The sequence below is a fragment of the Amia ocellicauda genome, chromosome 22, assembly GCF_036373705.1.
Source record: "Amia ocellicauda isolate fAmiCal2 chromosome 22, fAmiCal2.hap1, whole genome shotgun sequence".
Lineage (NCBI taxonomy): Eukaryota > Metazoa > Chordata > Actinopteri > Amiiformes > Amiidae > Amia > Amia ocellicauda.
In genome coordinates, this window is record NC_089871.1 from 1,257,068 (window position 1) to 1,281,844 (window position 24,777).

Sequence of the window (24,777 nt, forward strand, 5' to 3'; positions counted from 1 at the left end):
TTACTGTAGTTTACCACTGATTTTTAAATTAATAAATTAACCTGTCAAGTTTTGTGTGAAGGACGCCTTATTCTTGTGATCCTCTTGAGTCGCAACCTGTCTGCTGTCCCACGTCCCACCGTCCCGGCCACTGTCCCGCGCCAGTTCCATGTCTCTCAGCGCAGCGGGGGTGCTGCAGACGCTCCTGCGCAGCCGCTCTCAACCGACCTGCTGACAGTCATCTATTGCGAAGGAAACTGATAGGGCGTGCAATGGAGCATTATCCAGCTGTTGAAAAAGCAAAATGGAAAATCAGGTTAAAATGACATGATCAGTGGAGGGGGGGTGAGATGCCAGTGATTTGGGACTCTCTGCGCTCTCAAGAATTACAAGCTGACAGTGGAGGAATAGAAAATAAAATAAAGCCTTTCAGCACGAACGCGCGGTGCATACAGCCTCACCGCGCCGGAGTCTGGGGCTTTACAGTTGTGTCCGAGTGGCGAGTGCTGCTCACCGTCTGTGTGTTGTGTGTGTGCGTCTCTTGACGTGCTTCCACCCTGTCTTTCCAGAGAGCACCCCCAAGACCTCCGCCAGCTGCAGCCCGGCCCCCGAGTCCCCGCTGAGCTCGGCAGAGGAGTCGGTGAAGAGCCTGGGGGAGCCCGCGCCGCAGCCCCCCGCTGCCGAGCCCAGCGAGCCCTCCGAGTCCCAGCCCGGCACGCCACTGCCCGCCCCGGGACACTCCGGCCTCAGCATCCAGGAGATGGTGGCCATGTCCCCCGAGCTGGACACCTACGTCATCACCAAGAAGGTCAAGGAGGTCCTGACCGACAACAACCTCGGTGAGTGCGCCCGTCCGTCTGTGCAGCAACACGGTGGCCGGTCCGATCCCCAGAGGAGCCTGTGGGGATGCGTGGACTGCGCGTATGGCCTGCAGGTGTTGGGGCATGCTCTTCATCTGGCTGTGCGGTGTGTCTGTCGAGCCTCTGGTCTCACTGGAGTTCAGATCATAAGCGGTCTGCCTTCCCTCTGGTGTGTTGATAACGATGCTGTTTTGGGTGAACTGTGTTAGTGTGTCTGAGTGTGTGTGTGTGTGTGTGTGTGTGTGTGTGTGTGTGTGTGTGTGTGTGTGTGTGTGTGTGTGTGTGTGTGTGTGTGTGTGTGTGTGTGCGCGTGCGGATTTGTGTGCTTGTTGGCTTTAAGTGTGAGAGTGGGGTCTATCCTGGCAGTTGGGAGGTGCAGGAATCTCCATCTGGCTTCTGACCTGGATTATAACTCATTCGGTGCCTCACACATTGCTTGTTGACGTTTTGTCCTGCAGTCGCAGCCAGTGAGATGTTCTGTGGGAGAGATTTAAGACAATGGGATTTGTGTGCGTGTTTAAGACAGACAGTTGCTTTGTGAAGTTTTCCAATCAAACAGAAACCAATCTCGTCCGGCACAAAGGAATCTTCTTTTGATTTTGACCATCTGCTGTCCGGTGATTACTCGGCTTCCGACGGCAGATTGTGCGTCTATGCCCTGCCGGGCCGTGCGGCAGAAATGATTCCTCTGACCTCTGACCTCTGACCTGCGATCACCTGGCCTTGTGAAAAGGCCTTCCTTTGTTTTCAAGGATTTTCGGCCTTCAATGTCCGTGTGAACTCCAGTGTTTGGTCTCCTCATGTTTATTCACACGTAGCAGCTAGATAGTCCAGTGTCCATAACTCCTGTAGCTGTCAAGAGTGTCTTTCTGGGGCATAAATATATGCAATGGCCGTCTGACATTCAGAAGGGCTGCCCTGTTCGTTGTGAGGCTTTGTGTGGAGGGGCGGGGAGGCCGGGCTGCCGGCCCCTCACAGTCCCGGTCGAACAGTCGGTGATTGAGCGTGACCGGCCTTCAGAGCCCACCGTCGTCCAAGCGCTTCACGCGGTCCGTTGGCAGGAGCAGCTGATCTGTCTCTGACTGTTCGTACGTCTGGTACAGATGCGGTTTCTGTTGAAATGACGTGCCGAGGCAAACGGCCCTGGTGAGAAACAGACTTCCTGTGAAAAGGACCGTCAGAGGAACGGCCGGGGGGAAGTATTATTCCGTTACACGCGGTGCATCTTACATAGATGGTCCGAGGTGGTCAGAGTCTGTCTGTCTTCTGCCAGGGGAGTTTCATGGTGAGGTTTCTGTTTTCCATCAAAAACATGTTAAGAAAATGAAAATGTTGGTGAGGTTGGGGAGTCACAGCGGCAGAGGCGTTTCTGCCCATTGTGAGGCTGCAGGTCCGGGCCGGTGCATTTGTTCCTTCGTGTCCCGCTCTGGCACCGTGGGGGGGGCGCTGTGGAGGCGCTTTAAACTGCTGCTCTGCCAGGTGGGGTGGGGTTCAGATCGTGGCAAATGGCTGATCTTGATGATTTTGGGTGAAGACCTCGTGTGCTGCAGGTCTGAGCTCTTCCTCAGGGTTTCCTCTTCATCAGGAGGCTGAAGAGAAGGCTTGGCACTGTGGCACGGCGCCCCGGTGAGACCCCTCTCTCCCTCAGGTGTGGCCACACGCCAACATCACGCAACTGTGGAGAGAAGACTTTGCAACACGATCGACCTGATCAGAGCTGCATTGGGGGTGGGGGGTGGGATTTTATTTTGTTTATTTATTTTATTTTTGGTGAAAAATCCCAAGCAATACCCCTCCCCCCCACCACCCCACCCGCCCCCTTTCAGGGTTTACCAATCCAGCCAGTCAGGGGCAGCCGTGGCGGTCAGCAAGGGAACACCAACGTGCCCTTGAAAGCGCCTCACGACGCCGCGTCCGCCACAGGGCTGGAGAGTGTTGGGTTAACGCCCCTCCGTCTCTTTGTGCTTGTGTTCCGCAGGGCAGCGTCTGTTTGGGGAGACCATCCTAGGCCTGACCCAGGGCTCTGTCTCGGACCTCCTGGCCCGGCCCAAACCCTGGCACAAACTCAGCCTGAAGGGGAGGGAGCCCTTTGTACGCATGCAGCTTTGGCTCAGCGACCCCCGAAACGTGGAGAAGCTTATGGACATGAAGAGAATGGAGAAGAAAGGTAATCAACTGCCACCCCATCCCCCCCGCACCCCGCTCTCTCACTCTCTCTCCCTCTTCACACCTCACTCACACACTCTCCCGCTCACCCCCTGCCCCCGTGTGACTCCCTCTCTTCTCCTGCCCCGGCCTGCCACCGCCCCGGCGCTCTGTCCCTCTGCCCTGTGCCCAGCGGGGAGGCGGTGGTCGTGCCCCTTCCCCGCCTCCCACTGTGTTGTCTGTGCCGAGACCCTGTCCGGCGTAGCAGCCCGTCGCGGTGCCCTTGGAGACGTGCCGTGGCGAGGGCCAAGGACTCCCCCACGCCGGGTCCCTGGGTCGGCCCTGTTGGCTGAAAGAGCAGCTGATGTCAGTGGAGGAAATTAGCATAGATGACATTTCAGTGCTCCAACACCACACACACACAACTCCCATCACTGATGCGTTACAGTAGCACTCCAGAGGTCCAGCCTGTACCGACCAGCGAACAGCGCCGGCTGCACTGGACCCTCATTCCCATTCAACAGTACGTCGGTAGGGAAGAGACGTCCGGAGAGCGTGAGCAGGGTGGCGGTGCTCGGCAAACAGGGATGAATCCTTTTATAGTCTCCCTTCTACTTATTTATGCATTTATTTTAGAAGTTATTTTTAGTCGTTTTGTTATCGTTGCCGCCCTGAGGTCAGTGTCTCTGCCTCCATCCCCCCGTGCTGTCCTAGGGCCTGGCGTTTCGTCCCCCATGCCGTGGCTCTTCCTCTGGGTTCACGTGAACGCGGCGGTCAGCCCGAGACAGCCTGGCTCCGGGCCGCACATAAACTGCACATCCCGCTGCACGTGCGGCTCCTCGGCGCTGTCGGGACTGATCTGGGAGATAGATGTCAGGCTTCTCATCAGACATGACATGCTGGAAGATCTCCAGGGCCCGCTTACTTCGGCTCCAGTGCATTCATCTTTTTTTTAAATATATATTTAAATAATAAAAGCCAAGTGAACATTCTTGGAGTGATTAAGCCTGTTTAACACTCGTCTCGGGGTAAGGATGACATTACCCGTCATGCCTGCTGCGGAGGGCACCGCCTGCTGGCTGTGAGTCAGCTGTGTGCGGCATGGCTGCCGGGCCGCGCTGCACTGCGGTGAACCGGGCTGCTGCCAAGTGTGCATCTGGTTGTGTCCAGGCTGTGCAGCTCAGCGCCTTGGTCAGGTGGGAACATGGGCCTCTGCTGCGGTTCTGCTTTTGTTCTGTTTTCCCCGCTTGAACCCAGCTCAGCTCAGTTCATTCGCTCCCTTGTTTTGAGTTCGTCTCCAGAGGTGTGGAGTTGTTTTATTTTTATATTATAGCTTTTTCATTCCTGTACACTTTGTACCACAGCCTGCAGGCCCGGCCGCTCTGCTGCTCTACAGAAGACACTTGTTCTGTTCGCTTTAATAAGCCATGCCATAAATAAGAAAACATACAATCAGGTATTGCTACACATTTACAGGCATCAGCTGCTCGCACAGTGGCGTGTTCATCGGTCTCCGCGTGAAGAGGAGGGATGCTGAGCTCAGTCGCTCCGCCATGGGCCGGGGTGCCGTGTCCACTGGTCTCCTAGGGAAGAGCAGACATCTCAGAACTGCAGCAAATCTGTGACTCAGAGAGGAAGCGAAGGAGGACGAAAATGAGGCCTGAGGTTAAATATTCCGTTGCGCCTGAATCGTCTCCAAACAGTGAATGAAGTAAAGCTGCCGAGACTCATCCCGACTGATGTGGGGTTACCGGCAGCGCCGCTCGCCGGGGGAGTTCGCTGGAGTTGGGCCACGCAGCGTCTGCTCGGTGCCGTCGAGTTCTGTCCTTGTAAGGCCTTGATATGTTTCAGTAGCTATTGAACGTCAGCGGCTGGGAAGGGGCGGCGCTTTTGACCTGTAATCGCTACAGGGGAAAACACTCACACAGAGGAGCCGGCGAAGCTCCTGCACCCACCGTTACGGCACCGAGAGCAAGTGTCACACGCCCTTACACTCCCGCAGACCCGTGTGTGCGTTGACTGGCCTCTGGTCTGTGTGTGCGTACACTGGGGCGTTCTGTGTAGCAAACCGAAAAGTAGTCCGTCTCCCATCCAGGGTCCCAGTGAGAAAAATGGGGCTGGGGTGTAACTGTTCAGTGTGCCTGTGCTCCCACAGTCTCGATCCTCCGTAGGAAAGAGTGCGTCTCTGGGCCGAGGCCGCTGGGCTGACGGTGTTTGCGGTGCTGCCAACCGGTGGCCATGAACCAGCCCAGCTGTTCTTCCAGGCGGCTTCCTTTGACATTGCTGCCCTCTGGTGGCGATACACAACCACTCTGTGTTGTTGGGCTCCAGTTGCTGACTTCCTGCAGGCTGACTGGGGCAACAACGCAATTGTCTAACAAGTGTTCAGGTCACTTATGGGGAGTCAGTCACCCCTTACTCTATGCAGGGTGATGTGCTGAGAGTCGCTCTCCTTGTGATCTTAAACTCTCTGCTGTTATGCCGATTGTCGGTGTTTAGGCTGTTCAATTCTGGCTGTTTTGGCTTGAGTCATAAAGCTGTGTCCCGCCTCCGGTGCTGTTTGAGAGAGACGGCATTTCTGGCAACTGCTCCCGGTGTCGGTGTCTGTGTGTGTCTAGCTGTGTCAGTGTGTGTCTTGTGTGAGCGTGTCACCTGACCCCCCCATCTTCTCTCCACAGCCTACATGAAGCGCCGCCACAGCTCGGTGAGCGAGAGCCAGCCGGTGGACAGCGGGCTGCAGGGGTCCGACTTCAGCCAGGGGGGCAGCCCCCAGCACCAGCAGCTGCAGCTGAAGAAGCCGCGCGTGGTTCTGGCTCCGGAGGAGAAGGAGGCCCTGAAACGCGCCTACCAGCAGAAGCCCTACCCCTCGCCCAAGACCATCGAGGAGCTCGCCAGCCAGCTCAACCTCAAGACCAGCACCGTCATCAATTGGTTCCACAACTACAGGTGGCTCTCCTTTCCTTTATTTTCTTTTTCTTCCCGTTTTAAATGTTTGCCTCGTCTGTGTTCATATCCCGTGTCATCAGAGTCCTCGAGCCCCTGCATGTTTATAAATTGAGACGTAGGTGATGAGTTTTAATCGTGTGGGGCAGCAGAGGCGTCTGACGGGCGCTGACGGGGTTTCTCTTGTGCCACAGGTCGCGTATCCGGCGGGAGCTCTTCATCGAGGAGATCCAGGCTGGGAACCAGGGGGCGGCGAGCGAGGGCGGCTCCCCCTCGGGTCGGGTCAGCAAGGCGGGTGAGGGCGACAGCTGCGACGGCACGGAGTCGGACGGCACGGTGGAGGGCCGACCGGGCGGGGCGGCAGGGCTGGAGGAGTACGGGGGCGCGTCGGAGGGCGAGGGGGGCGACCCCAAGGAGGAAGGCGGCCCAGAGACGCCGGCCCGCTCCCCGGCCCCCCAGGACGCCACTACCTCAGCCTCCAGCGTGCCGGGCACCAGCGGCCACAAGGGCAGCGCCATCGCCAGCCTGTTCAGCTTCCCCGAGAGCGCACCGGCCGCCACCAGGAACCCCAGGGACAGCAGCCTGAGAAAGAAGAAAGCTGCCAACCTCAACAACATCATCCACCGCCTGGAGAAAGCGGCGAGCCGTGAGGAGCCATCCGAGTGGGAGTTCTGAGGCCCGGCACTCGAGGAGGGGAGGGACTGACTCTATTGTTTCGTCTTTTTCTGCAGCCGAGGCAAAGCCTAGCAAAGATGCGCAGAAAAACTAAAAGCGATTTTTTTAAAGATAATTTGGGGGGGGACGGGGCAAGTTTGAACAATGACTTGGTCTGGTTTTATTAAGTAAAGCACTTACACGCCCTGCTGGCCACAGGGCCCGATCACCATCGGCCAATGGTGCAAACGATACCAGAGACTGACTGCAGGCGAGGAGCATTAAAATCCAGGAGATTGTGCAGTTTCGAGGACGAAAACTGTCAACAGAAGCAATTGATCTTTTTGTTTTTGTTTTGTTCGTTTGATCGTTTTTCGAGGTCCGTCTGCCGCTTCGACGTGTTTTTAAAACAAAAGAAACGTCTCCTCAGTGACTCTTTTTCCCCACACTGTCGAGCTGAGTAACTGTTACAACTTTTGCCTTTTTCCGTGTGTGTGTGTGCGTGTGCGTGCGCGTGTGTGTTTTGGAGGTTCTTTTTCTTTTTTTTTTTCTTTTTTCCAAAAATACGCTCCGGCATCCAGCGACACGACGGAGAGCGGAGGAAACCGGAGCGACTCAGAGCGAGAGCGGGGGACCCTCGCCCGCCCCAGATGCCGATTTTCTCCACAAGCTGCCATTTGATGGCCACAGATTTCCAATACACTATGGACGACTTCAAGGAGAGAGTCCTCTTGTTTTTAACCTTTCTTTTTTTTTTCCACAGAAGAGAAAAAGCAAAATGTTTTTTATAGCTATTTGGTTGCCACTAAGAGATTGCACAGTCTGTCGACTCTAAACGTACTAGTTTGGATTCCTAGATATTTCGGGGGTGGGGGGGAATAGACAAAAAAAAAAACGAACACTTGCTGTTTTAAAACATGAATTCACGTATTTTTTAACTAAAAAAAGGAAAAACAAAAAACAAAAGGTCATGTCAGGAAACAAAAAAAAACAAAAAAAAGAATCGTGTGGTAGCTGAGTTAGTGTTATTTCTCGTTGCGTGAACTAGAGCTCTTGCTAAGTAGTGCACATTTATTTCATAGCTTTAACTGACTGCGGGGTCTCGTCGGGCCGCGGTGGGCGTTGGTTTAACACACTCCATTTTAGGCCAAAATCAGGAAAAAGGAGAAGAAAAGAAAAAGGATATTGAGACACACCGAGGTGTTTTTAAGAAAAGAAGAAAAATAATAACAAAAAAAATGCTTTTTAACCTCTAACCACAAAAACACGCTGTTCAGACCTCATGCTCGGGCCGGCGGTGCGGCCGGTGGGGGGGTGCGGCGCTCGGCCGTGCTGGAGAGGCGTGCTGTGTGCCACCATGGCTGCCGGGGGGTCGTGTGTGTCTACATGTGTGTGACGGAGCAGGAACACTCCCTCTTGTGGGTGCAAGCGTGTGCATGCATGTCGAAGGGGAGCGGGCAGCGCCGGCCACAGAGAAACGGTCTGCAGACTTTGTCTCCGCGGTTGGCGCTGCCCGCTCCCCTTTGCCGACTCCAGTGGAATATACTGACACAGCGTCACCCTTTTAACCAAACCACCGACTTGGGGGTCAACGATGCATCGCCAGCACCTCCCAGAGCCGTGCCGCGAGGGGAGTCGGGTCAGGGCAGGGCCAAAGGCAGCCGCGCCTCACCAGTGCTGATGGTGACCCGGGTGTTTAATGCCAAAGCGTGTCTTCCAGGAGTGCCGCCCAACTTACCTGTCCCAACACGGGCGCGCCACCGCACGCAAACACACACACGGGCCGTCCGAGGCTCTTTCACACGCACTGCTGAGACACCCACGGACAGGGACAGGAGTCGGGGAGAGCAGCCAGCGGTGCTCCCCAGTGTTGCAGCTCCGAGTCGAGGCACGCCACAGATGGCACAAAAACGGTTAATCTGGTGATGCATCAAGTCGAACCATCCTCTGAAGGGTTTGGTGGAGAGGGGACCTTGTGTGGATATATTCCATCTCAATCAGGGGGACACATTCAAATCTACATCTATAATCAGTGCTTGTGAATTCACCCCCGTCTCCTCGGCCGGCCTGGACAGCATATGCACAAACGGAGCGACACACACAGCCCCCCAGCCACGAGCCGAGCCCCCCGCCGCCCGGCCCACCGCGCCTCCGCCCGCCTCGTCTATACGTGTGTGTGAGTGTGGGGTGCGTGGGGCGAGCGCGCCGGGGGGGGGGGGGGAGAGAGAGCGAGAGCGAGCGAGTGAGATTTTATAAGTCTGTGTGGGTTTTGTATGTACCTGCGCACATTTAGCGTGCACAACTGCCACCCTTTCCGTGTTATAAGCTGTTTTATCGATCGATGGCTTCTTACAACGTAGCTGATTTTTAGATTTCTTTTATCGCCATATCTTAAAGACGTATGATAGATGATTTCAGTATATATGGATTTCTTTTTTTTTTTTTCGTTTTGCTTATTTATAGGTGCTGTATTTTTAATTTGATGTCTCTTATTTTTGTCTGTTTGTTATGGAAGGGATTATAAGGGGGCAAATTACCTTTTTTTTTTTTTTTTTTTTTTAGACTGATAGACTGCCGGCAGTATTGCGATATATTTACAAGATGTAGTTGTCATACATGTATATTAATGAATTCTGAAGATTATTTTGACAGTGTCATTTATATTGTTTTAAGAGAAAAAAGAAACAGCTGATGATGATGATAGCATTATATGGTGCATTCGCAGTTCATGATTTAATGTTACAGGTTTTACTTTTCTTTTGTGCGTGTTTCTGTTCTTTTTCTGTCCGCGTTAGAACTCATTTCAACGATATTTCAAGATGGCAGAAGTACAGAGCGCTTGATTGGACTCCAGTCGGATGTTGATAAGTGGTTTTGTTTATTGTTTTGAAGTTGTCGGTTTAGTTCTTCTGTTTTTCCTCCTCCTCACCCCTTCGGAGACGACGTACTGTTTCCTGCATGCTGTGTGTATCTTTCTCGGAGACCGTCGTCTCTCTCTTACCAGTGGCGCCATCTTGCACCTGTCCGAGTGCGGCGTTCCGTTCGCTCCGCACCGCTGGGCTGCTGCCGTTTCGACTCCTTCGGCTTGTTTTTGGTTTGAACTAAACACTCCGTGTCAGAACCGAACAAGAACCAAACAGAAAACAATAATCCTCATCAGAATAGCCTGCTGATCTGTAGCGGAGGCAGGGTCCGGTGTGTTGTGGCCAGTCGGTGCAGCCCGTGGGGGAACAGCGCAGTGCTGGGCAGGGCCACCTCAGTTTAGCTAACGTCTGACGCTGAACAAGTCTCCCTCGCATGCAACACCCAGAACCTGTTGCATACGGTCAGTCCAGACTGCAGACTTACTTTCTATCTGCAACCGGCCAGGGAGAGAGGGACAGAGATGGATGGATAGATCGAGAGAGAGAGAGAGAGAGAGAGGGCGAGGCCGAGGCCTTTGGATTTGCACATGGTTCCCGATCAGGCTGAGGTGAGTGGCGCTGCACAAGACTGTAAGCTGGGTTCTGTAAGCCGGAAACCATATACGTGGTTTATTAAATAATCCTCCGTTTTGCCGTACATGACAGAGATCTTCAGCGGTGACTCGGCCGAGCCGTGTCCATGTCCGTGGCGACCGATTCGATTCGGTTGCATGGTAAACACCAGTGATGCTCTGCAGAGCGGTGGTCCGAGGAGAGAGATGCTGAGCCGTACAGAGTTTAAAACAAAGCTTTGGCTCGAGCGCAGCACTGTTGCAGAGACATCCCTCGGCCCCCCTCCCCATCGCTCAGTCCTCAGTGTCTTAACACGTGTCACCCACTCCATCTAGTTCACATGAACACATTCGAAATGAATTTTTAGGATTTTTGTTTTTTAGAAAATACTTTTTTAAAATAGCTGTTGTAAATAGGATGCGAATTGTTTATGTACTTTATGATGTTGTTTACTTACGGTGACTTGCACGTCTTTGGAAAATTGTTTTGAGAAAATAATAACGACTCAGTCGAGATGCATGTCGGCACAACGCCCGGCCTCACCTCTCGCGGCTCACGGTGTTTCAAGCACAAGCGCTGCGGTCCACACCTCTGCTCCGAGAGGCAATTTTTTAAATCATATTCTAGCTCGTTATGTATGCAAATATTATTTTAGACCACTGGCAGGTTATAGTTTAAGTTTTACATCCGTCTGAGTCTTTAATATCCCTGCCATGTTCAGTAGAGCTACTGATTGATAACTAGATGTATTGATCCCAGACGTCTGATTTCCCAGCACTTCCTCCCTGTCCAGGTCCAGAACCTCTCTCAGCTGCGGTTCTGGCTCTCAGGCACACGGGTCCCACCTCCCTGAGCCCGCGTGCAGAAGCCAACGCAAAGCACTTAATTAGCACTTAGTCCGAGTAGCTCGGTACCGGGCGCTACCTAGTTGGCATTTCCAACTCGGAGCCAGACGGGGGGGGTGACACAGCCTCTGGGAGAGCATGCCTTGACTCACGGTTGCAAACCGGACCCAACCACAGCCCACACCCTGGCCTGGCCCGGCCCGGAGGGCGATGTGCCTTTAAGCGCGTGGTTACAAACCCGCAGCACTTCCCCGCGGCCCGGCCCTCCCGTTTGCAAAGCAAGAGTAATGCAATTACTCCGGAGCGGAAGGGCCGAGCGCGGCATCGTCAAAACGAAGCACGACCCCGGAGTGAGCGTGGCCGGACCGGGCCCCTGCTCTGGGCGTCCAGCCGGCCGGGTCCTTTAAACACATTTGCCTTTCACACATTGGTTACAAACCAAAGCTCTCCCAGAGCCCTGAACTGCCCACCCCCTCTGCGCCACCACTCCTCCTGCCAGCCACGCCAAGATACCAGCCAGGGCTTCACAGGGCTTAGGGCCAGGGGTTCCCGAGGCCCCGTCCCCACAGGGCCACATGCTTCCGTTCCCCATTCTCACGCCTCCCAAACTGCGTCACTTTCGCACAGCGGTCGGCTGCGCATGCTCCAGAGAAAAGCAAATGAAGATCGGAGGGGAACAATGGCATGCTTGATTTTATTCAGACGGAGGGTGAGGGAGAGATGCACTCGTCTTTGTGTCCAGCGATCGTTCAGTTAAACACTTAAACAGTTTCTTAAAAGCACAATACATGAAAGTGGTTTGATTGTTGTAGGTTAGTTAACGCACACTGCACACCGCGGCAGTTCACCTCGCCCTGCGCAGGTAGTGTAGCCCTTCTGACTGACTGACGTTGCTCTTTCCAGTCTGTGTATCAATATAAATATACAAATGATTTTTGTTATTGTTTTTTTAATGCCGTGTTTAAAAGTCCCATTATTCGAGTGAAGCACTTAAGCGGTCTGAGAGCGTGTTCTCCAGGCTGTGAAGTCAGCCATGTGCCTTGAAGCAATCCAGGCCTTGTGCAGTTTTGAGGTTGTTAATGGATTGCTCTTTAACTAATGCAGTAAGAGGGCTGAAGAACCTGCGTTTGGGGAGTTTAAACCGTTCCTTCCTTCAGCCCAGTTCCCCCAGCATGTCCGTGTCGGGCTCGTACTCAACATCCACAGTCTTGTGCAGTCGCTGCCACCTCTAGAGTCTGAGCTGAACCCCGTGTTCCTATCCGTGTGCAGGAGATCGAGAGGATCATGTACACGCCACGCCACTAGCAATGCCCGCCTCCAAAAACAACACCCGTGGCGAGTGCGAGTTTGGACACGTGTCTCTACAAACGATCACTAGCTGATGAGAGAGACCGAACCCAGAATCCTCAGGTCAGACTTGACATTCAGTGTCGACGATTTAAACTTCATTTGAGAAATTCAAACCAGTGGTGTTTTTGGGGAGCAGGTTTATTTGTGCGGGATGGTGCTAATCTAGGAGTCGGCCTGCAGATCTGCCAGTAAAAGTGAAGCCTCCTGGAGCCAGTCTGGTCAAAGAGCTTCTCTTGTCATTAGCATTGTAACTATTTATTAGTTTGATTTATTTTGTTTAGGTTTGTTTCACCTTTTTTTCTTTCAAAGTAGATCTATTAGTTAGGTGAAGGACAGGGCAGTGAGCGGCCCTGCGGCGCCGGGGCCCGGGGCCTCTGTGAGTCCGCAGGGCCGAGTCAGGTGACCAGTGCCAGGCGGGTCAGGCAGCCACTGTAGCCTTTTGTTCAGGGAGTCTCTCAGAGGAGAAGGATGTCACTCCCTGTCGTGGCATTGATCACAGCACACGGGTCTTCCAGTCGCTCTTCATCACTGACACACGTGTCTGGGAACCACACTGATGGTTTGCCGTGGCGAGCTCTTCGGGGTGGGGGGGCGGGTCATGTGTGGTCACGTGTCTGTATCAGGGGAGAAGGAGGGGATTGGGTGCGAGTCCAGTGTGGATCCTGGGGAGGGAGGTTGAGTCCACCTCGGGTCCACCTCCGTCCCCAGCCGGCGGAGTTTGAGAGCTCCAGACCTCGACCCCCGCGTGGCCGGACACCTGGCGGGGCTTAGGCTGTGGTTTGGTTGTGATCAGAACTCTGCCTTCCGCTTGTGGGAAACCGAATTTATGCAAAACCCCGACATGCTCGCATCGGTAGGCAGAGACCGCCGCGTCTCTCGCCTCCGTGTCGTCCTCGCTGTTCTCACTCGCCAGGATTAACGGTCTCCGAAGCCGCTGCCCGGCGCACACCTTCCGCTGTGCGTCTGTCCTTCTCTGACTCACAGCTCATCGCTTCAGGGACGGGCTTTGGGCACTCTGGCCGACCCAGTACCAGAGGCATGCCGGCCCCCCAGTGTGCGTCTGATCCCTCTGTATCTGGATCATGGGAGCGGTTTGTTCCCAGTGCGTTCATTCCCGTTGCGGTTACCGTGTTGTGCTGCGAAGGATTGTCCGATGTTGGCGTTTCAGTCACTTCAGACCCACCATATTGTCCCTCGTTGCCGGTGCTCCTGCCCTCGTGCTGAGGGGCTCCGGGGGTCCGGGGGTGCCGTCAGTCAGGTGAATTACGGTCACACAGTGCTGTGGGGGGGTGCGTCGGCAGCCCAGCGTCCCTCACCAGCAGGAACTCATTCAGTATCACTTACATTTCTGCAATATCATGTGCAAGGACCAAATCGCCTGTGATTGACATGGAAACCTTGAAGTTTTATTAGTTAGAATAGTTTGAAGTTGTTTTTTTTGTTTTTGTTTTTTTTATATATATCTATATATCTATATATATATACACACACACTCTATTTTAAGATACATATGTAAAAGAACAATTTAAAGCATATCAACATTACCACCTCTAGAACGAGATGATATATTTGTGCGTTTTGTCTGTTGTACGGGGTTTGTCGTCTCGCGGAGGTCAGCGCTAGTCGCGTCTCTTGTGTCTCAGATTTGATTTTTAACTTTATTTTCGTCATTGCTGTGGCAGATATTTCACTGTATTGGTCCCTATTTTAGATGTGCACTCATCTGTAGTTGGTCTTAGAACGGGTCATGATGAAAAGTCATCTTATTACGAGTAGGGGGTAGCTCCTGTCGCTGTCCAGAAGCAAGCACCCAAAGTTACACTGGTTTATATACTAAAGGGCATTTTAGGCATTTTCACAATAAACCAACCAACACACTTTTCTCCGCATCGTTGGCTCTTGGGATTGCGATGATGGACGTTGTGTATCCATAGCTTCAGAAGGAAAGGTTTTCACTCTTGGACGAATCTTATTTGTGTGATCGATAGGCTTTTTTTGGACAAAATTTAGGATTTTGCCCTTTGCAAATATTTTTCTATAGAAATGACTCAAATTACTATAGAGATTCTATACAGTGTCATATACAAATGTACAGATAAAATATATCCTGCGAAAGAGTTTCTTCAAGTTGTTAAACGTTTCTACGGGTTGTTGTTTTTTGTTTTGGGTTTTTTCTTGAAGTATTGAAGCTGTCTTGAGGGGCGGCGCCGGGCCGCGCTCGGGTCGCCCCCTCAGGGCTGGGAAACACCAGACAGGCTGTTCTCTGAGACTCGGGCGAAGTCCGCTCTTACACGATGAATTTCAGGACAGAAAACACGTTGAGAAAACGAGAGCTTGAACCCATTAACTTTGAACGCGGATTTGCATCCAGCCGCGTCCCACAGTTGTTTCTTCAAGCCTGGCTGGCTTCTCAAGGTCTTTCGAGTTGTTTTCCACAGGCGTTTGTTTTCCCCTCTGTCAGCGGCTGGAAGCAGCACGTGTGACGGCGGAGTCGGTGCCCCAGGCTGGCGTGTGCCCGTCCAGCGTTCAGCGCACGGCGGTTTGTCAACGCGATGCACTATGCTGTGGGGTTCAGGCCGGGGCTGGGGTTGCTGCTCTTCACGAGTTATCCAGGGAGGTTTATTTACAGAGGGGTTTGTTTTTTGCAGGCAGCGGTGGGTGGGTGGGTGTGTGTATGTTTGTGTGTCTGAGAGTGAGTGTGAGTGTTGTCCACCCGCTCCACCCCCGCTGTCTGAGCGAATCGTTCATTTCACCTGAGCTGCTTGTGTTCCCGTGACTCCCGGTGGCTGTTTGGGTTTGTGTCTTGGAGGAGTGTTGACTCACCCGTCCGGCTCAGAGCTGAGACAGGGACTGTCCCTGTGGCCGCTGTCCCTGTGCTGGGGGACGGGTCCGCTGTGGCCATGAGGATGGCTGGCGCCGTGGGTTCGGGTGAGGTCGGCAAACCAACAAGAGCTCGATGTCTACCTGTCACTCCTAGGGGTTGGTTGGTTATCAGATACAGAAGGCAACACCACGGGGTAAAGATCCAGGACACGACTGTCCCACGTTGAGACGTTTTCATGCAATAAACGGTTGGCTAACCCCCTCCCCCAATCTGTGTGCCCTCTGTGGCCCTTGTAGAGAGAAGTAAAGCACTCCTAGAGCCGGTTGAGCCACTGCTGCCGGCCTGCTGGCTTATCGACCCCTGCAGGCTCCAGATCACAGTGCGGGAGCAACTCAGCAGCAGCAGCAGCAGCAGGGCGGCAGTGTCGGCCGTCTGAACCCCGTCCCCACAGATGATCAGCTCAGCTTGTAGACCCGTATTGTCAAGGCCGATAACGGTTCCTCTGTTGCCAATTACAACAGTCAATTACACCCTCACTGCCCAGTGCTGCCCAGGCGTGCACAAACTCACACACACACACACACACATTCACATACACACAGCCAGGTGGGGACATCAAGCACCCCCCACCTTCCCCACAATCTACAATATTTGTTTCCTCTGCTCGTGTGGACGGGGTTCTGACGTGCGGCACTGCGCTCTGCTTTCTTCCCCCGAGACACCACAGTGTCTTTATGCAGCCTGAGCAAAATTGCGCCCGCCAGTCAGTCAGGGTTAAGGGGAGCCCAGCAAGACTACAGCTCCCAGAGTGCCTTGCTGCTGCTGCCGCCACCTTTGCTCGCTCTGAAGTGCCAATCTGTGGTCTGCAGGGATCTGGCCGACCCCTTCATCGTGCGAATTGGATTTGAATGCGTCTTGTTGTCTGTCCGCTCCCTGCTGTGGGGTTCGCTGAGCCCTGTCACTCACAGCTCACTGCCTGGTGCATCTCTGGTCTGTTGGGGAGCGTGGGGGGGACCCCTCCCACTAGTTCGGCACGGTTTGTTTCTTTCAATTTAACTCGATTTGGTTTTGTTTCACTTTATTTGCTTTCCTCTCGGTTTGTCATTTTCTTGGCCGTGTCCTATTGGAAAGTCTTAGGCCTTTGTAGACGGTTGTTGTACCGCGATTTGCATCGGAGTTGTAACGAGCTGACCGCCACCGCTTTCACCTTTTATCACTTTACTACTACTACTACTACTACTACTACTACTACTACTACTACTACTACTACTACTATACCAGATTTATAAGCCGTCTTTTTTCTAGAAGAATATTTTTCAGCTGATGACTTAGAGACAGGGACACTACTTTTATCAACGGTGAAATAAGGGGCCACGCTCGCTCACAACGGCAAAGTGACAGAGGTCTCCAGCCCTCCTGTAAAAGAATTGGCAGCCGAGACAGAGACCCATAGAAACGGGTGACCTGCCTGCCACTGACCGGCCCTTAATATCGGGTCCTCCGGGGCCCTCCACGTCCGGACCTCTTTCAGACACGAGTCCTGCGCTCACAGGGACAGCGGGGGCCCCAAGCGGCCCAGCGTTCTCCCAGTGAGCGATATTTAGCTGCTCAGCGTCAGCCAAGGACCTGAGTTTTATCGGTAGAATCCGGTGGAACAAGATTTTATACCAAAAAAAAACGAGAGAGATTTTGTCCACCTTTTTAAGCGCTACTTTTTAAAGACCCGTCTGCTTTTCTACCTGAGGGATGTTTTGGCGGACCGGGGGCCACCGTCGCTGCTGCCAATTCTTGCCCGGGTGGAGACCTCCGTTGTACAACTGTGGCTGCTAATGGGTTTCAACTTTTTTGTGCAATTTTTTTTTTCTTTCCATTTTATTTTCCTCCTTTTATTTAAAGTGAAGCTCTTGTGTTTTGTTACCAAACTTCACATTGAAGTTTCCTACCCTGTTGTTACAGAAAACCCAGTCAACCAAAAAGTGTCTTTCCGAGCGAAAGCCGCACTTGAGCTGACCACGAGTTTCCATGCAGTTCACCTTCTTTCTGTCTGAAGCGCCGGCGTCCCGGGCCAGAGGACCTTCTCCTCGGGGGGCGGTGGGACGCTCAGGCGTGTGCGTCTGTGTGGCGACCCGGGCGCCGGGCAGGGCGGCTCCGCGGCCTCGAGAGCCGTAGTGCCGTTGGTCCTCCTGGGGTTTATTCAACTGTAAACCCCAGAACGGCAACTCGACTGAATCCCAGAGACGGCCGTTAGTCCGGCGAAGAACTCCGAGCTCCGGCGGAACGTTAGCCGGTGGGCCGGCGCGTCTCTCCTGGCCGAGCCGCCCGGCGCCGCTGCCCCCGTCTGAGCGGGTCGCCGTCTGTTTTATATCGCTCTAAGAGAGGCTGCCTGTTTGCTGTCCCTCCATCAACAGATCTTCTCTTTTCGTCCAGGACAGTTATTTTGTTTTTAATCTTTTTCCAGTTTGTTTTGTTTGTTTTCTAACATGTTGTCTGTTGTGTGTTCTCAGCACTGTAAGACAGTCCCTATACAATATGGAGAAGCAATATCACTGTATGAAACTCACACAATGTATTATTATTATTATTGTTATTATTATTATTATTATTATTATTATTATTATTATTATTATTATTATTCACTAGCACCCTAGGTGTGATAATTGAAGTAAATATCTTTTATACAAACACAAAGTTGCCTGGTGGTGTGTTTATTCATGAGGAGGTCAGCGCTGCGTGTCTGCGGTGCGGTCCGTGTCGGGGCAGGGGTTCTGCACAGCCCGGGGGGCTCTGTGTACCGGAGCATGGCCGTCGACCTGTGACATCACGCCCCTCCGTGTGCGTTGACCCGCTTTCTAACAGCCTCTCCCCTGAGGTCCTGTGTTCAGTCATGAGTCTGAGCCTCTTCCTGGAATCTAGCTGTTTTTGCAAAATTCAAAAATGTTAAGGTTCCGGTGCGTCTCCAGGCCCCCTACTTGTCCTCAGTCGTGCTGTGTCCCCTTGGAGGCCCCTAGTGCTGCCGTACCTCTAACCTCAAGAGGCGTGTTGCTCAAGCACTGACCCCTGCAGGACACCGTCCGCAATCTCGCCTCCACTGCGCAGGATGTTGCGGCAGGAAGCTGTCATAGGGCTGCTTCGGAAGTGATTCCTCATTCGAGTGCCGTACTGGGTTCATCACACGTGTTCACTGCAAGCCTTTGATTTGTGTTGCATTTAGAAAGACTCAATTGATAAAAGGCCGTGCGTGCAGTGTGGTTTGCTTCAGCTTCGGCCCTGCCCTGTGGCCCCTGGCTGCTCTCTGGGACAGCAGGTCATGTCCCTCCCCAGGGTCCCTGCACTCGGGGAGGTACAAAAAATCACTGGAGTGGGTGACAGTTAAACTTTGTCCATTTTGCTGCTTGTGGTTGTTGTTTTTACCATTTTGACCATTTTAAAAAGACACACGCACGCGCACACATACACACACGGACACACACACACACACACAAACACACAAAGCCTAGAAATGGGTAGGTTGTGTTATATTCAAATCCTCTTCCTCAAGTCTCAATAATCTGTTTTCATCTGATCCTGTAAAAATCTGTTTTCTTGTGTGTTGTGTGTGCGTGTGCTTGGTTGCGTGTCTGTGTGTGTGTGTGTGCTCGTGTGCATGTATTTGTGTGTGTGTGTGTTTGCGTGCGTGTGTGTGTGTATTCGCGTGCTCGTGCATGTGTGTGTGTGCGTGCTCGTGTGCGTTTGTGTGTGCTTGTGCTTGCATTTGCGTGTATTGACAGCCCGTTACGCGGAGCTGCAGCTGGACTTCTCGGAGGCGGTGCAGACCGGCGCTGAGCAGAAGGAGCTCATCCTGAAACTGGAGCATGACCTCAGCACGGTCCAGTCCATGTCGTCTCTGCAGCGGCCCGACGCCGAGGTGGGTGCCATGGGGGGATGGGTCCCACTGCCGTTCCTCTGGCTGAGAAACGAAATGAAAAAACGGAATCGAGAAGGATGCAGGGAACAAGGGAACAAGGAAGTGCCTTCACAGCTGGCGCATCGTCGGGTTCCCCTGGGTCTCTAGGTTCCTCATTTGCGTTCACGTTCAGATTGGGAAACTAAAAACAAACGAGGAAACAGGGATGTAAGTGATGTTGTTTCTGTTGGCGGTGGAGGACGTTGTGGGCCGGGGGTGTGGAGGAGTAGCCAGTAATTAGGGTTAACACTGAAATTTGTGCTCTATCGTCAGGGGGCGGACTTCAGCCATCTGGAGATTCCTGAGCCGATCAAGGAGGCCACCGCGCTCTTCTCTGGTAAGACTTCTTCCTTTCGTATCCAGGCAGGGTGTCCAAACCCCGGGACGGCTTCCTCTGGGCTGAGGGCTCGGGGGCCGGTGGATTCGCCGGTCAGATGGCCAACGGTCAAAGTGTCAGTAGGCAGAACAGAAGGGCAGAGGGATACAGAGTCCATCTTAGGAAGCAGATCCATTGGCCTGGGGCCCCGGGGCCACAGAGCATTGGGGAGAACTATGAGAGATTTGCACAGTGAGCGTCAGGACGGGAAATGTGCTCCAGGTGTGTCAGTCAGCTGTGTCCTCTTGACTCCGCTGTGCTCCGTCCCCGTGCAGGTGTGGCCGTGTCCCCACAGGTGGACTTCCCCCAGGGACAGATGGACTCCCTGCTGTCCATCATCTCCAGCCAGAGGGAGCGCTTCCGAGCGCGCAACCAGGAGCTGGAGGCCGTAAGAGACCGTCCACTCCCACTGCACCAGTAGAATAGATATTGTGATAATAATAGAATACGAATAATAATTTCTTACCCCCTCTCTCTCCCTCTCTCTCCCTCACCTCCCCAGGAGAGCCGCTCTATGCAGCAGACCATGCAGGCCCTTCAGAGTGAGCTGGACAGCCTGCGGGCCGACAACATCAAACTGTACGAGAAGATCAAGTTCCTGCAGAGCTACCCAGCCAGGGTGTGTACCGTCTCCTCCTGTCCTCTCCTGTCCCCTGTCCCCTGTCCCCTGTCCCCTGTTAATAAAGCCCCTGGTGAGTGTGCCTCAGGAGCTGAAGGTGTGTATGTGTCTCTCCCCTCCAGGCCTCGGGCAGTGATGACACAGTGCTGCGTTACTCCTCGCAGTATGAAGAGAGACTGGACCCCTTCGCCTCCTTCAGCAAGAGGGTGAGTACCACTGTGTGTGTGTGTGTGTGCAACCCTGTGTCTGTCACTGATTGCGTGTGATCTTATATCCTTGTGTGTGTCTGTCTTTGTCAGTGTGTATCTGACCGCCCTCTCTCTCTCTCTCTCTCTCTCGATCTCTCTCGGAAGGAGCGCCAGCGCCGTTACCTGAGCCTCAGCCCCTGGGACAAGGCCACTCTCAGCATGGTGAGTTTGTGACCTCGGGGCAGTGCGGGGGGTTTGATATGGGTCGTGGTGTGTGTCTAACAGCTGTGTGCGTCTCAGGGCCGCGTGATCCTGTCCAACAAGATGGCGCGTACCATCGCCTTCTTCTACACCCTGTTCCTGCACTGCCTGGTCTTCCTGGTGAGGAAACACTTCGTCTTCGTCTCGGGTGTCTGCGGGGGACAGTGCTTGGGGGGACAGTGTGTGTGTTGATGTCCTGTGCTCTGTATTGTGTAGGTGCTGTACAAGACTGCATGGAGTGAGAGCATCGGACGAGACTGTACAGCCTACTGCGCCAAGAAGTGAGTGTCCCTCGGTCTGAGTCTGTGTGTCCCTCGGTGTGTGATTGCCTGTTCCCAGCACTTCTCAGTGAACCAACACCAATAAATCCCCACCACCACAACAGTGTCCGGCATCTGCATTTCACTCCACTTCATTTTCTAATTAATTAATTGAACTAATTATTACCTGTAACACCGGCCAGATTGTGACTGGATTTGAAGACAGAGGGGAATATAATTACATAAAAACATGTGTGTGTCTTGGGGGGAAAAAATGTATGCACATCGGTATTATTGTCGTGTGTGTGTGTGTCAGGGTGTTGGTGGGTTGAAGAGCTGTGTCACTGTTGCGCTCACCTCTGTCCCCTGCTGCCCCCCCAGGTACTCGGACCACCTGCACCGTTTCCACGAGAACGGGGAGAACGGGGACATGTGGCAGTGATGTCATCGCCGGGCCGGATCTCCTCTCCCGCAGCGCCGCGCCACTAGAGGGAGACTCCCCGCTTCACGCTTGCATAGCCAGAGCATCCGATCGATTCCCCTGTGCTGAAAGGGACCAACATCTGTGGGCTTTGTTACTGTTTTCGGGCTGTTTTTTTGGGGTTTTTTTTATTTTCTTCCATATTATAATTAGTTTAAGACTTAATTATGGTTATTTAAGGTTTGCAGATTTAAGCGGAGGATTGTAGACACTTGTTTGCATCTGATATGTTATTGGCTTATATTATCCAGGGGGGCAGTGGGGGGATTAATTTGTTACACAGACACTCACACCACACACACACATACACACACACACACACACACACACACACACATACTACACACACACACTACACACACACAGACACTCACACCACACACACAGACACACACACCACACACACAGACACACACACACACAGACACACACACACACATATACACACTACACACACACACACACTACACACACACATACACACTACACACACACACAGACACACACCACACACACTCACACTACACACACACACACACCACACACACACTCACACTACACACACACACTCACACTACACACGCACATTCACACTACACATGCACATTCACACTACACACTCACACTACACACACACTACACACACACACACTACACACACTCACACTACACACGCACAGACACACACCACACACACAGACACACACTCACACTACACACGCACACTCACACTACACACGCACACTACACTCACACTACACACGCACACACACACGCACACACACAGACATACACACTACACACGCACCCAGACACACACACTACACACACTCACACTACACACACACCACACACAGACACACACACTCACACTACACTCACACTACACACTCACACTACACACGCACAGACACACACCACAGACACACACTCACACTACACACGCACACTACACTCACACTACACACGCACACACACGCACACACACAGACATACACACTACACGCACAGACACACACACTACACACACACACGCTAGAGGAACACTGGGCAGAGAGAGACCCATGAGGAGGGAGAGACGTTGATTTTGTCACCCGCGTTGGGCTCAGCCTCCTCTCACCCGCTGCGGTGTGTCTGTGTGTGTTGCTGTTCAGGGTGAATTGTACGCTAGTTATTGGATAGACATTATAATCCTGCATGCGGGCGATATTTAAATCCCGAGAGGAAGTGCCGTTTGTCCTCCGGGTCAGATTGGGCTCCGTGAGACGCCGACTCGGGGGCCAGTTACACAACTCGAGTCGCACACGGTTCACAGTGCAGCGCTGTTGAGACTCCCTCCGCAGCAACTCCAGAGACGCTCCCGCTCCGAGGTGTTTGTTTCAGGCGTTTTCCGAAGCCCAACACTTTCTGACCCTGTTTTGTGTTGTTGTTTTTCTTTTTCTTTTTCAAGATGCTGTCTGTGCTGTTTTCCTGATTGCAAAACGCTTTCCCTCTCTGCTGTAGCACAATATAAAAGTTAAGCAATTCACTCTGTGTCTCTGGCCTCGTTTGTCCTCATCTGGTCCTAGATGCTGCTGGGTTAGTGGCTGCTCTGTTTAGGGCTTGGTGTTGTTGCAGCACCTTCTTACATTCTTTAGGCAGGATTCTGTTTAAAACTAAATAAATCCAGAGCTGTTGTCCTGCCCTTTAATTTAAGAACATAAGAACATGAGAACATAAGAAAGTTTACAAACGAGAGGAGGCCATTCAACCCATCGTGCTTGTTCGTTTATTTATACCAAATTCACAGCGTGTGCTCTGCAGCACCGGCCCAGTCAGGGCTACGGCGGCTCATAACCAGAGCAGGTCCTGCAGTGGAGGGTAATTGGGGAATAGAGGTTCGTGCCAATGGCAACTCGCTCTGATGTTTTCATTAAGCCACACGACGGGCAGAGGAATCCGGCCTCCATCTGCAGGGAGACGATCCGGGTGATTGACAGCGTGTTTATTAAGCACTGGGGACCCGCGCACTGAGCTGTGGCCTCTTCAGACCCTGACACACGTCTGCACTGCAAACAACTGAGAGAGAGAGCGAGCGTGTTTTTCGATCCAGAGAAATTACATATCTGGTGTCTTAGAGTTAATCTGCCCTAGATTTTATTTCAGTGTTTTTTACACTGCCGTTCTCCTGTATCTTTGTTTTCATACCCTCATGTGTACGTGTGTGCGTGTGTGTGTGTGTGTGTGTGTGTGTGTTGCCCATGTCTTAATTGTCCTGCAGAATATTGATCCCGTGAAAGCTGTCCAAGGCCTCAGTAGTAGTAACAAAAAGCCGATGACACGCCCCATCAGCACAGCCCAATCCGATTGGCCCAAGGGTTTTCTGTGACCCCCTGACCCCCGCTCTCCGTTCGCTCGCTCTCGTTAGGTGTAACTGCGGTTCCTCTCTCTCTGGCCGAGCATCGAGTAAAAGCTCCCTGGACAGACGTGCTCTTTCAGAGAGGCTGAATTATTCATTGCCGCTCTTCCAGCACTGACGTCCCAGTGCTTTTATAACGCGATTAATGAGTAACGAGGCGGCCGGCTGGCTGGGCTTCTCCCCGGACTGCGGGGGTCGCCCGGCAGCAGGAACGCCGCTCTGGTCCCTCGTTGACAACGCGAAACAAACAGGCTTTTAATCCCTTCTACTCCGAGCCGCACTGGGCTGGAAACGGGCCGCCGGGGATCATTGGAGTGACGCTGTCTGCGTGGGAGGCACTCCTCTGCCATCTGCAGCGATCACAGTCTCTCCAGGTGATCCCAGGTGAGAGGGGGACACAGAGCCCCAGCGCTCACTGGACTGTCCCGGGGCAGCGGCTCCAGGGAATGGCCTGCAGTCTCGCTGTAATTAGAGACCCATCATCTCTTCCACACACAAACCCAATCTGGCCCCCGGGCCCCTGCGGTGAGGGAGTGAGGAGCGGCCAGCCCAGATCTGTGCCCGACGTCAATAAACACTGCAGACGTGTCGCCTGTCAGCTGCCCTCCTCCTACCCACACCCGTCCTGACACCAGTCTCTCCCCTGTGACCCCTGACCCCGTTCTCTTGGCGTTCGGACTGAAGGAGCTTTTAATGGCAGAGGCTTCTGTCTGGTCTGCATGGCTCACTCTTGCCAAGTCCCCCTGCGCTGTGAAGCGCTACCTTTTCATTTTCTCTTAGTACTATTTATAACTCAGTCAATGGAGTTTATAAACCGGTTCTGGAGGAGGATGCCCCACTCTCACCTGACCTCTGGCCTCCCAAGCATAAGTATCGGGCAACACACACGTTCCCAGCATGCATCACTCTGCCTCGCTCCCCCACCCCACATGCCCCCCCGCAGCAGCTCCTCGGCTCATCCCTTCTGGTGGGGGGCTCCGCTGGGCTCATCCTCGTGGCCGGGGCATCGTTCCCTCGCTCCAGCGAGTCGGGGCCCAAATACCCCTTTTCTTCCGCTACACTGCTATTGGCCAATGGAGCCAGGCTGAAGCCAGGCCTGTGATTTAAAGCATTCCCAGACATATTCCCAACAAGCTCTCTCCCTCCGGGCAACTTGCCTGGTTGCATTGACCGTG

General features: G+C 53.2%; 2 protein-coding genes across 4 annotated transcripts in view; both read left to right on the forward strand.

The window, feature by feature from the left end:
- cux1a (cut-like homeobox 1a) overlaps positions 1 to 7,691 on the forward strand; it is a 116,165-nt gene extending 108,474 nt beyond the window's left edge. For all 3 annotated transcript variants that reach the window (XM_066695519.1, XM_066695521.1, XM_066695520.1), the window contains 4 exons: positions 549 to 818; positions 2,818 to 3,006; positions 5,663 to 5,930; positions 6,122 to 7,691. In XM_066695519.1, the coding sequence (XP_066551616.1) occupies positions 549 to 818; positions 2,818 to 3,006; positions 5,663 to 5,930; positions 6,122 to 6,602 (1,208 nt within the window). In that variant the 3' untranslated portion in view covers positions 6,603 to 7,691. The remainder of the gene's footprint in view (positions 1 to 548; positions 819 to 2,817; positions 3,007 to 5,662; positions 5,931 to 6,121) is intronic.
- Positions 7,692 to 8,794: 1,103 nt separating this feature from the next.
- cux1b (cut-like homeobox 1b) lies at positions 8,795 to 22,732 on the forward strand. Its single transcript, XM_066695524.1, has 9 exons — positions 8,795 to 18,980; positions 19,293 to 19,356; positions 19,671 to 19,783; positions 19,898 to 20,014; positions 20,137 to 20,220; positions 20,368 to 20,424; positions 20,503 to 20,583; positions 20,680 to 20,744; positions 21,105 to 22,732. The coding sequence occupies exons 1-9, from the start codon at positions 18,720 to 18,722 to the stop codon at positions 21,163 to 21,165; spliced, it is 903 nt and encodes a 300-aa protein (XP_066551621.1). The 5' UTR covers positions 8,795 to 18,719; the 3' UTR covers positions 21,166 to 22,732.
- Positions 22,733 to 24,777: the final 2,045 nt, after the last annotated feature.

Bases quoted from the DNA above. Each gene is read 5' to 3' on its own strand.
- cux1b (XM_066695524.1), top strand. From the start codon at position 18,720: ATGTATTTGTGTGTGTGTGTGTTTGCGTGCGTGTGTGTGTGTATTCGC. The intron at 18,981-19,292 runs GTGGGTGCCATG...CTCTATCGTCAG, and splicing joins TGCAGCGGCCCGACGCCGAG to GGGGCGGACTTCAGCCATCT. The intron at 20,425-20,502 runs GTGAGTTTGTGA...TGTGCGTCTCAG, and splicing joins ACAAGGCCACTCTCAGCATG to GGCCGCGTGATCCTGTCCAA.